At 41.1% G+C, this 16,093-nt stretch overlaps 2 protein-coding genes across 2 annotated transcripts; both read right to left on the bottom strand.

The window, feature by feature from the left end:
• Window positions 1–8,901: 8,901 nt before the first annotated feature.
• LOC107798627 (uncharacterized) lies at window positions 8,902–9,579 on the bottom strand. The gene has a single exon (XM_016621645.1). The coding sequence runs from the start codon at window positions 9,577–9,579 to the stop codon at window positions 8,902–8,904; it is 678 nt and encodes a 225-aa protein (XP_016477131.1).
• Window positions 9,580–10,583: 1,004 nt separating this feature from the next.
• On the bottom strand, window positions 10,584–10,979 carry LOC107798625 (cytochrome b559 subunit alpha). The gene has a single exon (XM_016621644.1). It carries the CDS (start codon window positions 10,977–10,979, stop codon window positions 10,584–10,586), a length of 396 nt encoding a protein of 131 aa, XP_016477130.1.
• Between the last annotated feature and the right edge of the window lie 5,114 nt (window positions 10,980–16,093).

Here is a 16,093-nt window from a genome sequence, read left to right on the forward strand (position 1 = left end):
GCCTGGAGAGCAGGGAATACAATTCAAGTTCAACAATCAGGAGCCCGCCTGGAGAGCAGGGAATGCATTTCAAGTCAACAGTCAAGAGCCCACCTGGAGAGCAGGGAATACATTCAAGTTTAGCAATCAGGAGCCCGCTTGGAAAGCATGAGAATATAATTCAAGTTTAGCAGTCAGGCGCCCACTTGGAGAGCAAGGGAATACAGTTCGAGTTCAACAATCAGGCGTCCACCTGAAGAAAAGGAAAAGCATCTCAGATTGCAATTCAAGTCAGCAACCAAAGAATCTCACGGCAAGAATGCGAGTCAACAGTCCGAGGTGATCAATAGAAGTTAGTCACAATAAAGAAAAAAAGAGAGAAAGGCAAGAAGTGAATCCAAATGCAGAAGTTGATGGAAGATGTGAACTGCTTAAGACATGGTGGAAGTCACAAGCACTGCATGTCCGGTCTTGATCCAAAAAGTTGTAGAAGAACGAGCTAGCACCTGCAACTAGCAAGCGTCAAGGTTCAAATCTAAGGTCCGCATGAAGAACCATTCAAGACTCAAGATCAAGCTTCAGAAGACTTATAGATATGAATCTTGTAACTCGTAGTTGACAGGCTTAGCTAGTCTTTTTCATGTTTTGATTTTTGATGTAATAATAGGACTGCGGACCGGAACCTCGGCAGAACGACACCTCGACTGGCTCTTCACTTCGGCATACTCCATCACCTCACTCACCTCAGAACTACACGTGGCCTGATTCCTTTATAGCCAAGGATATGTAAGCAGCTCAGATACCGGGGCTCGGTCACATTCCCCCTTTCTCTTAGCTTTAGTCTCTCCCAAATAATGGTCGAGTCAAAAAACCTGTCTAGTCGTTCTTTGTCCGAAAACGCTTCGCATTTCCAGTCAAAGAGGGGTAGCTGTAGACATGTGATTTTTGACCCTCCCCAAGAGTTTTTATATTTTAGCATGTAAATATTTAATTTAGGCCTAATATAGCTATTTCAACTATTTTTGATTTCTTTACTTTATTTTCGCCATGAAAATGGAAAATTACAAAAAATATTTTAGCTTACGTATCTTTCATAAATTTAAATAAAAAATATATACAAAAATAGTACATTATTTGTATCTTTACATGATCTTGAAAATACAAAAAAAAAATATAATAGTTTCATGTTAGCTTTTGCATTATGTAGTATTTTTATCTTATTTTAAAAGGAGTCGATTAAGGTGTTGAATCATAATTTTAAGAGTTTTAGAACCCAGTTCTTGGCCCAAGTCGGATTAGGCCATTAAGCCTAGGGACCCTTCTAGACTCTTCTTTGGAATAAAAACAAACAAAAAAGACCCTAATGACCTAATAAACAAAAGACCTAGGGACTAATGGACAAAATACACAAAAATACACCTAAACTTAGACTCTACCTATAAATTAATGCTTAAAAAATCAAAAAGAAGGGGGGAGAACGCTGAAAAGGACTGGAAAAAGGCTACGCAAAAAACGACCCCCACCCCCTCGTCTCCGTCTTCTCCAAATGAACCCCACTGTCGTTCTCTTCTTCTTCAGTAATAGCCAGCATCCAGCAGCTCCATCGACGACCACCGTTTAGCTCACCATCATCGCCGGACCTCTTCACGTCCACCAACGACCATCCTCACGCAAGCCTGAACCAAATAGCCATCTCCACCCTTTTCCTTCAGCCATAACACACCCAAACTACCCCAGCCAGCAACTACTCTCATGCCTCCAAACTCCATGGAAGCAGCCAAATAGAGCTCCAAAATGAGTTGGCAACTCCCAGTAAACTCGCCTGTAAACCACTCCGAAGGAGCCTCGAAAAATAGTCCAAAATTCGGCCAGGAATCAGAAAGAAAGGAGCGTCTCGTTTCTTGCCCAGATTCGCCGGAAAACGCGCCTAGTTCATCTTATTATTGTTTTGTTCAAAATATGGTAGAGTCCGTTTGGTTTTCTATCGGAGTTCTTATTTTTCCGGTGAGGTTGGCGATTTGTCGAGGTACTGTCGTTGGTTTTCGGTTTGAGTTCTGTCCAGAGGTTGTCGGATTCATTTCTTTTATCTCCCATGTAAGGTTAGTTTCTATTTTACTGTGTCATTGATAATAATACTGCATTGGTTGGTCAATATTTGTCGCTGGAGAAATTCCGTCGCTAAGGTTTAAATTTTGTTCTTTGGGTGTCTTCTTGGAGTTTTTATCTGAGGTTTCATATCATATGCTTTGGTTTTGTTGTTGTAAATATGTGGTTTTCGATGTTAGCGGCTAGGAAGGACAGTAATATGATGTGTTTGATTTGTTTAAAGATGCGTTAATTCTGTTTGAAGTTGAATAAGTTTTTTATAGGAGATGACAGTTCATTTGAGGGCTACCTTGGGGATTTATTATACTTTTACTCTTTTATGGTTTCTAGCTTTCTTTGGACTGTAATAGTGTGATGCTACTAGTTTTTTTTTCTTTTTAGTTTTTTTTGGTATAAATAACGTACTATTTTAAAAATATATTTGGATAGGTTTAAAAGTCTCATCTTAAAAAAAAAGATAGGAAATATAGCTTTGGGTTTGGGTAGAGTCGTATTTGGTATTGCTTTATTATTTTGATCGTTACTTTTGGGCATGCTCTTAATACATCTATCGCGATTGTGCATACGCTCGCGTGACATAATTACGATTCTAAATCAATTTGGAATATGTGTTTCACAACTTCGAGCAAGTTTTCTTAAATTGTTTTAATAGGCCGAAGTGCGCCATGTCGAATAAAATCCCAAAACTCATGGCCATCATTTATTTATTTCTTTCAAATCCTTAGAATTCGAGGCGTGCCATTTAGCAAATTTTCCATGGCCCTTGCAAATTTGAAAGCGCGTAGTTGCTTTGGCGCTTTGTTTTAATAATTTACCTTCCTAAATTTGGGTGCGCATTTATGTGACCCAAATCCAAATCTCAACAACGTTAGATAAAATGTGTTGCGGACTGCGGGTGCATTTATATGACGTGGTTCAAGACATATTTTAGATGACGTTGCAATCTTCCTTCAAAAATGAATAGAAGCGGTTAAAAGTTAAAATTGAACTATAGGCTAAAATATGTGTTAAAATCAGATAATAGGCCAATTATAACAGTTGAGCGACCGTGCTAGAACCACGTAACTCGGGAATGCCTAACACCTTCTCCTGAGTTAACAGAATTCCTTACCCGGATTTCTGGTTCGTGGACTGTTAAACAGAGTCAATTTCTTCCTCGATTCGGGATTTGAACCGGTGACTTGGGACACCATAAAATTATCCCAAGTGGTGACTCTGAATCTTTTAGTAATATGATCCCGTTTCGATTGTCCTTTAATTGGAAAAACTCCCTTATATACACCCTTCTGGGGTGTAGGTGAAAAGAGGTGTGACAGGTGGTAACCCTCAATCCCTTAGAGAGGAGTTGGATCAGAAGGAAGATGATGTTATGCGAACTATTGGCAGATGCAGTGAGCTTGAGGGGTTGCTCAGGGCCAAAGACGAAGAGCTCGAGGTGAGTAAGGGGGTCGTGGCCGAATGCGTCGACCTTCAAGCGCAGGTGGAGACCTTGAGAGCTTAGCTTGAGAAAAGCTCAATTAAAGTTGCCGGTCTGAGTAGTGACTTGACTGAGAAGGTGGCCAAATTGGTAAGGTCCAAGGAGGCTCGGGTAGCGGCTGTGGCAAAGGCGACAACATTAGAGAGCAATATCCAAGTCCTTAAGTCTGAGCGTGCAAACGATGTAGAGACGGTTGTGCTAAGGGAGACACGACTTGATAAGCAGGTTGGCGGTCTTGAGAAAGAAGTTGAGAGCCTAAGCGAGAAAGTCGTCGCCCTCAAGGTTGAGAAGACATAGTTATTGGTTCGAACTTCTTCCTCACGTGCTCCCGCTTTTCCCGATATTCCTCGTGATTTACGAGATGTGGATCCATGCTGAGGCAAAGCTGGACGTATATAGGAGCTTGATGGCGGCGGGGAAGGTTCTTGAGGTTGACTTTGAAGATGCCCGTGTTGAGGCACGTGATGCCAGGCTTGCATGTGGTTATGACCCCGCCACGCGGGGGAACCGCGATAATGAAGAGGACTTGGATGGGTTTACATCCGATCCTGGTATGATGATGAGTATGCTGATGGCGCGGACGAAGGTGGAGATGGTGCTGCTGGGCTGGGTGGCGAAGGTGGCGATGGCACAGGCGGAGATGATGCAGCGTGATGATGTAGTGTGATTTTCTTGTACTTAGTTTTTTTGTGTGGCTCTTTTCTATTTCTTTTCTTTTGGAGGGGGGGGGGTCTTTTTGGCCCTTTTTAAGATATTCTCTATTTTGGAATGGAATGACTATTGTCTTTTTGATGTATGTTTTGGCTCTTTTCGTTTTTCTTCATATGCCTTTTCATTTGTAAGAGTTCTTAACTTAGTTGACGTGACTGAGATCAAATGTCGATTAATTTGAGCGAGGTCAAACGCTGGTTGATTCGAACAAGGTCGAATATTAATAAATTTCGAACAAAGTTGAATGTTAGTGAATTCGAACGGAGTCGAATGTGAGTCGATTCGAGCGAAGTTGAATGTGAGTCGATTCGAGCGAGGTCGAATGTGAATAAATTCGAGCGAGGTTGAATGTGAGTCGATTCGAACGAGATCGAATGTGAGTCGATTCGAACGAGGTCGAACGTGAGTCGATTCGAATGAGGTCGAATGTTTGACCCTTTTAATTTATTCGAATGAGGTCGAATGTAAATAAATTCGAGCGAGGTCGAATGTAAATAAATTCGAGCGAGGTCGAATGTGAGTCAATTCAAGCGAGGTGGAATGTCTGACTTTTTAAATGATTCAAAAGAGATAGAATGTAAATAAATTCGAGCAAGGTCGAATGTGAGTCGATTCGAGCGAGGTCGAATGTGTGACTCTTTAAATGATTCGAACGAGGTAGAATGTAAATAAATTCGAGCGAGGTCGAATGTGAGTAGATTCGAGCGAGGGAAAATGTTTGACTCTTTAAATGATTTGAACGAGGTCGAATGTGAATAAATTTGAGCGAGGTCGAATGTGAGTCGATTCGAACGAGGTCAAATGTGTGACTCTGTAAATGATTCGAACGAGGTCGAATGTAAATAAATTCGAGCGAGGTCGAATGTTTGACTTGGCGTAATATATGAACTTGGTGGAGATAAATTCATGCGTGCATATTTTGCTTTGTTTATACATTCATTGGAGAAGTTTACATACGTTGAAGTTTGCATATTTTTCTGAAGTCCCAGTCCATCTAGTCCCTTCATTGGTTGACCTGGAAAAGTAGTTGACAGGTCGAGCAATGAACTTATACCAAAAACTCTGAGATGCTCTCTTCGTCGCCTCATTAAAAACCTCCCTGAGAAAATCCAATCAGGAAACTCAGGTAAGGGAAAAAAGAGTACGACTTAGGAGACGTCTATCCTTAGAAGTTGAAGTATTTGAGGTGGGCGACGTTCCAATTTTTTGGTAGTAATTTTCCTTCCATTGTTTCTAGTTGGAAGACCCTTTGCTTGCTGCCGCCGTGATTTTATATGGGCCATCCCAATTGGTTCCCAGTTTGCCTTCTCGTGGGTCTTTTTGCTTGCTTGTATTTTGGCTTTGAATACGTAATCTTTGACATTGAGTGGCCTGAATTTGGCTTTTGTAGTAGTACCGCTCTGCATGTTGTTTTTAGCTATCATTCTCATGTAAGCCATGTCTCTTTACTCTTCGGCTTCATCAAGGTCCTGCCTTCTATTCTCGTCGTTGCTTTGCCCGCTTTATTTGAGTATCTCAGACTAGGCTCCCCGACCTCGACCGGTATCATTGCATCAGTCTCATATACTAGTGAGTATGGCATTTCCCCTATGCTCGTCTTTGGCGAGGTGCGATATGCCCATAACACTTCTGGTAGCACTTCCAGCCATCATCCCTTGGTGTTTTCGAGTTTCTTTTTCATGATATTCAATATTGTTTTGTTGGAGGATTCTTCCTGACCGTTGCCTGCACCCATGGAGAGTATTCTTTTGATGTGCCATTTTTTAAAGAACTCGGCGGTCTTTTTTCCAGTGAATTGGGGACCGTTGTCGCAGCTGATTTCTTTGGGGATGTCGAAGTGGCATATGATGTTTCTCCATATAAACGTGATTACTTCTTGTTCGCTTATTTGGGTGAATGCACATTCTTCTACCCATTTAGAGAAATAGTCAGTTTAAACTAAAAGGAATCGTACATTACCTCGTCCCGCCAGGAGGGATCTGACGATGTCCATTCCCCACTTGATGAAAAGCCATAACGAAGTGACTGAATGAAAGTGTTCGCCCGCTTGGTGAATCATGAGGGCATATCTTTGGCATTGCTCGCACCTTTTGGCGAAATCGGCGACTTCCTTCTTCATCGTGGGCCAATAGTAGCCCGCCCGTATGAGGCGTCTAACGAGAGCTTGATTTCTAGTGTGAGCTCCGCAATGGACCTCGTGTACTTCTTCGAGGACGCGCCGTGTTTGATTTGTCCCTAAGAACTTTGCTAGGGGGCCGCCAAATGTTCGTTTTTACAAGTCGTTATTGATGGCGTTGTACCTAGCCGCATGAATTCGAAGTTTCTTGGCTTTTTTTATCGGGTGAGAGCACTCCGTCCTGTAAGTATGAGATAATACGATTGCGCCAGTCCCAAATTAGGTTTATAGAGCATATCTCGATTTGTTTTAGCAATGAATGGAGGAGAGTGACCATGTCCCCCTGTCCTGTTATGCTTTTGGTGGCCGTTGCCAATTTGGCGAGGCCATTTACTTCGATGTTCTGCACTCGAGGTATTTGATCGAGCTGGCATTCGTCGAACACGGGTAATAGTTTGCAAATCTCAGTCTGATATTTTTGTAACCATTGCTCCTTAATTTGGAAAGTCCCTATGACCTGATTGACGACGAGTTGCGAGTCGCATTGAAGGATGACTCGTCGTGCTCCCTATTTGAGTGCTAGTTTCAAACCTGTAATCACGGCCTCATACTCGGCCTCGTTGTTAGTCATATCAGGGCATCGTATGGATTGGCAAACCACTTCGCCTGTTGGGACCTCGAGCACTAGTCCCAGTCCAGATCCAGATACGTTAGAAGCGCCATCGGTGTACAGGACCCATGTGTTGTGTACTTTGGTAGAAGTGATGGTGGTTTCCTTCTTGACTTCGAACATTATCTTCGCACTGAAGTCGGCGATGAAGTTGGCAAGAACTTGCGACTTTATCGTTGTTCGTGGATAATAGGTTATATCGTGCTCGTTCAGCTCTATGGCCCACTTGGTTAATCTTCCTGATAATTCGGGTTTGTGCAAGATACTCCTTAAAGGAGAAGTCGTGACCACCGAGATGGGATGGCACTGGAAATAAGGTCTAAGCTTCCGTGAAGCTACGACCAGGGCCAGAGCTAACTTCTCGAGGTGAGAGTACCTCGTTTCAATGTCGACCAAAGTTTTGCTAATGTAATAGATTGAAGATTGTGAAACTTTATTTTTGCATACCAGGACTACACTTACTGCGACATCAGACACGGCTATGTAGACATGGAGGCATTCTCCGGGTTCTGCCTTAGCGAGCAACGTTGGCGAAGACATGTAGGCTTTCAGTTCTTTCAAGGTTTTGATGAATTCGGTATTCCATTGGAGTGCATTGTCCTTTTTGAGTATGCCAAAAAAATTGTGGCGTCTATTGGAGGATCGTGAGATGAATCTTGACACGGCGGCTATTCGGCCTGTCAGTGTTTGTTGGTTAGATTTTCTGGGATTTTTTCTATGGCCTTAATTTTATCAGGATTGACCTCAATGCCTCGTTGTGATACCAAGAAGCCGAGGAATTTCCCAGACATCACGCCGAAAGAACATTTCTCGGGGTTTAATTTCATGCCGTACTTTCTGAGTATGTCGAAGGCCTCCCTCAAGTGGTCGATATGGTCTTCCTTTCTTTTTGACTTGACCAACATGTCATCAATATATACTTCCATGGTTTTGCCGAGTTGTTCTTTAAACATTTTGGTCACCAGCCTCTTTTACGTTGCCCTCGTGTTTTTTAACCCGAACGACATCATTCTGTAGTAGTACGTCCCCTGGTGGGTGATGAAGGTGGTTTTTTCCTGGTCCTCCTCCTCCATGAGGATTTTGTTGTAGCCCAAGTAGGCGTCCAAGAAACTCTGCCGTTCGTGCCCGGTTGTGGCGCAAATAAGTTAGTCGATGTGAGGTAGCGGGAATGAGTCTTTTGGACATGCTTTGTTCAGGAGTGTGAATTCCACGCACATTCTCTAGTTACCGTTCTTCTTTTTCACCATGACTATGTTGGCGACCCACTGAGGGTACTTCAATTCCCTGGTAGAACCGTTCACTAGTAATTTCTCGACCTCTTCACGAACTGCATCGTTTATTGTCGAGTTGAACTTTCGTCTGATTTGTCTTATTGAGGGGTAAAATGGGTCGACGTTCAACTTGTGAGTTGTTATTTCCTTTGGGATACCTGGCATGTCTGCATGGGAAAAAGCGAACAGGTCCAAGTTATTTTTTAAAAAATTGATGAAATTTACCTGGATCTTGGAGTTTATGGCCGATGAAAGCTTTCTTACTTAGGTTGTCGTCATTGTCTAATTACACGGGGTAGAGGTCCTCTACGGTTGACCCCGTGGCTTCTATGATTTCAGGGTCGTGGATGACATTTTTTCGTTTCCTCACCATCCGACCTATCTTCATTTATTGCTATGCTTCCTCGGCTTTTCCTTTCAACTATTAGGTATATGTGCAATCTTAGGCGATGCGATAGCATTCTCAGGCCATGTGTTGCTCTCCCCGAATGCTAAATACTCCCTAGGGGGTAGGAAATTTAATGACTTGGTACAAACTACAGGGGACGACTTTCATATCGTGTATCCATGGTCAGCCTATGATGGCATTGTATGTTGTATCCCGGTCCATGATGTGGAACGTGGTCTCCAAGGTGACGCTGGTGGCCAGGACGGGCAACATGATTTCTCCAGATGTCCGCTCAACTGCATTGTTAAAACTTGTTAGCGTGATGCAACGTGGCACTATTCTGTCCTCGAGCATCATTTGGGTGAGAACTCGAGGATGGATGATGCACGCGCTGCTTCCATCATCGACCATGATACATCTTACATCAGTATCAAAAACACGTAAAGTAATGACAAAGGCATCATATTGAGGAAAGACCAAACTGTGGGTATCTGACTTATCGAAGATGATACTTTCTCCGAGTTCGTCATACCATTCGTGGGTGATTGATCGCTTGAGCTTGTGAGTAGTGGTGAAATTCACGCTGTTGATAGATGTGTCGTCGCGTTCCCTGATAATCATTTGAATGGTACGAACTAAGGAAGGTGGTTTGGGCAGCCCCTGATGTTGTTCTCGCCCTCGTGCGAAGTTAGCCCTTCCTCGATCGCTCATCAACTCTTTTAGGTGCCCTTGGTGAAGCATGTTCACGAACTCTTGTCTGAGGATGATACACTCCTTGGTCTTGTGTCCTCGTTTTTGGTGGAATTCGCAAAGGGCATTTAATTTTCTGGTGCTCCAGTCGGACTTCATTTTTGCAGCCATTTTACCTTTGGGCTGAGCTTTTCCAATGCATAGACTATTTTTGAGGGGGGAACACAAAAATTGTGAGCTGATAACAAGGGGGCATACCTCTTTCATTTCGGTGGGTTCCCATTTACGGTCTGGATGGACTTTTCTCGTAATGTGAAGGTGGCATGAGGGTGCCTCTAACGTAAGGCTGATGTCTTTCTTGATTAGGTTGTGACCCTACTAGATTTCTTCTATTGTCATTTCTTCGGTCTTTCCTAGACTCCATTTGGACCGAAGTCAGGCGTTGAGTAGGCTTGTTGAGATCCCTCGCCTGCTCTTACCTAGGCACAGTAGGCATGAATAATCTAGGAATAATATAGGATGAATCTCCCCGATGGTTAGAAATAGAAAGAGTAAATACGATTTTCAATACTTTGCTTATGTACAACTACAAAGTACCAAGCATTCTAATTGGATTAGATTAATATCAATGGATCCTTTATCAGTCATTCATTGAATGATAAATAACTACAAGTGACAGAGACAGACAATTTAAATAACGGAAAATCCAATATTTAAAATTTGTATCTAGAATGACTGGAAAGGCTATTGGATCAAATGACAAAGACATTGTTGAGAAAAGATGGCTTTTTCCAGATGAAATGAAAATTGTATTCATATAACCGGAGAAAGATTTCCCATCCCTTAGCCGGAAAGATATGTGGCCATGAAAGAAAGATTAAGTGGAACAGAATTGACTAGGTGGTAGAGTCGTGGAAACGCTTGTTTCTTCCATATTTTGGACCTTAGCTCCATGGAAGAATATGTTACTGTCTACTGATACTATTCAATTAAACATTTTGTTCGTTCGGGTTTGATTGTGTCGTAGCTCTATAATTCGGATTAAGTTTATCGTTGGATAGCCTATATTGCTGATATTGATCCCAAAAAAAGACGGTAGGTACAACTAGGCCGTGAACAGCCAACCATCGTACTGTAAAAATTGGATAGGTTCGATCTATAGTCATTAGGGCCTCCTAAAACGATCTACTAAATTCATCAAGTTGTACCAAAGGATCAAAATGGCCAGTTATTAATGGAATTCCTTGTCGGCTCTCTGTAAAATACTCTTTTGGCCGAGGGCTTCCAAACTCATTGTAAGCTAAAATGGTGCTGACAAATAACCAACCCGCAATGAATAGGGAAGGTATAGTAATGCTATGAATGATCCAGTATCGAATACTGGTAATAATATCAGCAAACGAACGTTCTCCTGTACTTCCAGACATGTCGAGCTCCACATATTCTTTTACAGTCAAAGAGAAAGGTGGCATGATGGTGCCTCTAACGTAAGGCTGATGTCTTTCTCGATTAGGTTGTGACCCTACTAGATTTCTTCTGTTGTCATTTCTTCGATCTTTCCTAGACTCCATTTAGACCGAGGTCACGCATTGAGTAGGCTTGTTGAGATCCCTCGTCTACTCTTACCTCGTCATAGTAGGCATTGTGTATTTCATCCCAAGTGGTTGGAGGGTATTTCATGAGTCGGCTTAGAAATTTTTTGGTTGCCCTCGACCCACTTCTGCTCAGCCCATTCTAAAAAGCGGCCACCGCCATTCCTTCATATACATTTGGAAGGGTCATTCTTACACGGTTGAACCGGGCAAGGAAATCCCTAAGTCCCTTGCCAAGAGATTGCTTGATGGCGAATATGTCATTCACCCTTGCTTCTGCTTTCTTGTCCCCGGCATAGGCGGTGATGTACTTGTCGGCCATTTCTTCTAACGTTTCTATGGAGCGTGCAAGTAACTACGAGTACCAAGTCAGGGCCCCGCCGGTTAGGGTCTCTCCGAACTTCTTCAGCAATATGGATGATACTTGTTTTTTTGCGAGGTCGTTGCCTTTCACTGCAGTAACATAATGGGTCACATGATCCTCTGGGTCCGTTGTGCCGTCATATATTTTCAAATATGGCATCATTTTGAAAGTTTTTGGTATAGCATATGGTGCGACCTCGTCGCTATATGGTTGTTCCACGAACCGGCCGTCATCCCATTTTGGTAGGAGTTTTGGGGTGCCCGGTATCTTATCTACCCTTTCTTGATATTCCCTCATTTGGTCGGGGAGTGCTTTGTTCTCGTTCTCCATCTCTTCCATTTTTCTAAAAATGGCAGTGAGGGCGTCATTACCTGCATCATTAATAGGGTGAGTGGTACCTGTAGTGGGAGGTTGTGTGTGTTTCCTATTGGTTGTTGTGGCGATGTTGACTCGTACACTCTCTCTGCTCGCCCTCTGAGCGGGTTTGTCTAGTATATTGTTCAGTGTATTTGTTAGCCATGATTCTAGTAGATTTTTTTACCACTGGTGGTGCTTCTTCCGTAGTGGACGTAGAGGCTCCCTTTCCATGAGAAGCGGTAACGATGCCATGAGAAGGGGGTGAATCACTTCGCCGGGGTGAGGCGCTTGGTGTCACGTACTCCTCGTCCTCTCAATGAGCTCCATCGATAGTGTTTAGGAGATTGGTGGTGAGATCGGCTATCGCCTTTCTCTTTTCTTTCCATTTCCTGCCATGTCAGATTTGTGCAAACAACGAGATTTTTTTTAAATCTAGAAAAAACTAAAAAATTTAACGAGAAATCCCCACAGACGACGCCAAATTATTTGACCAAAAAGTCTTAAATCTTTTTGTTAAACTAATTAAGTGAATAATAATAGGTAAATTTTAGTTAAATATAATAAGTTCTAGATCTAAGATTGGTGGAAAGTAACAACCAAGAAACCACATTTAAAGCTATTTAAGGCCAAAAAGTGGTTTAATGATATTCTTGTGAATAAATGAAGGAATGAAGACAAGCAATAAATATGATGAATGGCAATAGCTATAAATAAAGAGAATAATTCACCCAAATGTGTAACAAGGTGGATGATTCTCTTTCTGACAATGATGTAAGATAGCCAAACGTGTGAACATCAAATACTTTATCGGATCTAGTGTGGGAAATCTTGGAACAACACAACAAATCGAATCTTGTATAAAGATAATGTTTGTAGTTATGTGGGAGTCAACTTTTCTAGAGAGAGTTTATCAAGATAGATAATTGGATGTCCTTCTTTCTCTCTTTTTTCTACTTTCATGGGACATTCCCCTTACCTACTGAAAGTACAAATACAGAGAATATTCCTCCGAATATTCTTTAGAAATATCTTATTGCTAAACTAGCCATTTTGGGCGATCTGAGTGCTTGGCCTCGACATTCGCTGCTCGACTCGCCAATGCTGCTTCTTATGTATGACCTCAGCCTAATTGATTCTTGATTTTCCTATTTCAGGCGAGGTCTCTTCGATTAGATTTTGACCCATACAGTAAGTTCATTTACAACATAATTACATTTTTGTATTGGTTTGCAAAAACTTAGATCATTAGGCTTATAAGTTGGTGTAATCCAAATTCACCATGCCAAATAGATCAACGTGTCAACTTGGTGTTGGTGAATAATAATCTCTATAGATAGCTATTTACTATTAGTCTTTTTCTCATTGAATGGAAATAAGATAGATGGTACATGTAAGTAAAAAATAAAGATAGTTCTCGACAAGCATAATGTTAGTATAATAGCATTTTATTATAAAAATAAAATATGTCATAACTCTCACTACTCCATAATGTAGAAAATGGACATAACTCCCATAACTCTCACTATTCCATGATGTAGAAAAGGGTCATAACACTTTTGTAACTCTTCTCCCATGTTCTACTACTAATTACATAATAATTTAACCATTATCCCATATTCTCCATAATTTCATAACTTATTACCCTACTTTCTTCCAATTTAATTCAAGGAAGAATTCTTACACCTATAAATAGGAGTCTTTCTTCCATAATGTGGTGTGAAAAATAATTGTAGAGTGTTTGAATAAAGTGATGTTAAAGTTGTGAAAAAAGAAGAAGAGAGCTTTTACTTTTGTTAGGAAGGTGTTCATATTGGTGGACTTTTGGACTCAACAACTTGTCCAGAGTTTGTTCGAGTGATACAACATGATCGGGTTATTGTATTCTGGGGAGACAAGTCAAGAGGCTTACTGCTGGACCAGTAAAGAATTTGCTGCAGTGGGCTTGAATCTCCTTAAAGAGAAAGATATATACGCCTCAGCCTGAAGATATTTTATTTTCTTTATTTTATTTTTCAACTGTAATTGTATTTTCATCAATAATTTTAAGAAGATTCATTATGGCTACAATTGAAAATTCCGCTGATATCAAGGTGGGAGATCTCAACAAGCCATTCCGTTTCAAAGGTACTCATTTCAAGAGATGGAAGGGTAAAGTACTTTTTTATTTGAGTCTTCTTAATGTTTCTTACGTTTTAACTGAGAAGAATCCAAGCAAAGTAGATAACTCCTCCATGAATGATGATTCAAGAAAAAATTAAAAAATACAACGATAATTCATACAAATGTTGGTATTATCTTCTTAATTGTTTATCTGATAATTTTTATGATTATTATGATAGAACTTACTCTACTGCAAAAAAAATTTGGAAAGCATTGCATAGTAAGTATGATACCGAGGAGGCAGGTGCGAAAAAATATAGTGCTAGTAGATTTTTTTTTGTTTTCAAATGGTGGACAACAAATCTGTAATAGACCAAACTCAAGACTTCATAATGATCGTTGGAGAGCTTAGGTACAAGGATATTAAAATTGGAGATAACCTTATTGTTCGTGGCATAATAGATAAACTTCCATATTCATGAAAGGAATTTCAAAAAATTATGCGCCACAAATAAAAAGAAATTTATGTAGCGACCCGACCGGTTGTTTTGCTTTCTAGAACCCCATTCCTCTAAATAAAACTTTCCGTACTTATTTTTACTGATTTATGACCTATGGGGATGGTTAGTTCGGGGTTTGGAAGAGTTCGGGTTGGAATCAGAACACTTGGTTCCTTAAGGTTGGCTTAAATGACCAAGTTTGACTTCGGTCAATATTTTAAGTAAATGACCTCGGAATTCGTATTTGACGGTTCCATTAGATTCATAAAATTATTTCAGACTTGGGCATATGTTCAGATCGGGTTTTGGATGACCCGAGAGCGTTTTGGCACCTAATAGTGAAAGTTGGTTCTTGAAAGTTTTAGAATTCCTTTAAACTTGGTTTGGAGCGGGTTGTGGTGATATCGAGGTTCAAACGGAAATCCATGACCAGGAATAGTTCTGTAATGTCATTTAAGACTTGCACACAAAATTTGGTGTCATTCCGAGTAGTTTAAGTACGTTTTGGCACATTGGAAGTAAATTGAAGTTCTTAAGATTGATTCAATTGGTTTTAGGGTGTGATTCTTAGTTTAATGTTATTTCAGGCGTTCCGAGAGTTCGAACGAGTCCATTTTATGATCTCAAACTTGTTGGTATGTTCTCTTGGGGCCCCGGGGGCCCCGAGTGTCAATCGGACGAGGCTCGGACCAAGTTAGAAACTTGGAGCATGAGCTGAAGCTTCCCAGATCTATCATAACCGCACTTGCGCTTGGTCAGCCGCAGGTGCGGTCCCAGCATCGCAGAAGCGGCCAAGGAAGGGCAACCCAGGTTCTGCAGATGCGGCCCCTCCTCCGTAGAAGCGGGACCGCAGAAGCGATTACCCGACCGCATATGCGACCCAGCCAGCCCAGGGCATTTCCGCAGAAGTGGACCCTTGTCCGTAGAAGAGGACCGCAGATGCGGAAATCGCTGGGGCAGTTGTCTTCATTTAATATGGGACTTAGGCATTTTTGACTCATTTTATTCCATTGTCGGGCGATTCTTGGAGCTCTTAGAGAGGGAATTTCACCCAACGCTTTGAGGTAAGTGATTCCTACATAATGTAAGTGAAATACATAGTTTATGGGTAGATTATAACCTGTGTATTGGTAGAAATCATGGGTTTACCTAGGGTTTTGATAAATGAGATTTAACCATGAAAATGATTATGGAACTTAGTGAAAATTATATATTTATGTTCCTAAGGTTATGTGTAACATTTCCTTCGAAAATTTTCGGAATCCGGGCACGTGAGCCCGGGGTTGACTTTTGGGAATCTTGCCTTTGGAGTTGGGTAATCACTTTAATAGTTAGAATATGAACTTTTGAACATATATTGATTAGTTTTTACACTATTTGAATAGTTTGGATTGTTCGGCTCCGATTTGAGGGTTTGAGCGTATTCTTGAGTTGGAGTAGGCTTTGGGACGAGGTAAGTCTCTTTTCTAACTTTGTTAGAGGGAAATGATCCCATAGGTGAACTTAATCAATATGTGTTATTTTTGGGGGCTACGTACGCACGAAGTGACAAGAGTCTATACGTAGCTACTATTCCTTATTATGTCTAGGTAGTTTTAGGTTTACACCATGCTTTGTGGACACCGTTATTTGATTATATTTACTATTGTAACAAATTGAATTAAGTTGAGGATTTCTAAGGATTTAAAAGTTTCAAGTTGAATTATCTTTATTTTTAAAAGAATCAAGAAAGGGTTTTGATTTAAATGATAAAATTATATTTGATCGCGTCG

The sequence above is a fragment of the Nicotiana tabacum genome, chromosome 3, assembly GCF_000715075.1.
Source record: "Nicotiana tabacum cultivar K326 chromosome 3, ASM71507v2, whole genome shotgun sequence".
Lineage (NCBI taxonomy): Eukaryota > Viridiplantae > Streptophyta > Magnoliopsida > Solanales > Solanaceae > Nicotiana > Nicotiana tabacum.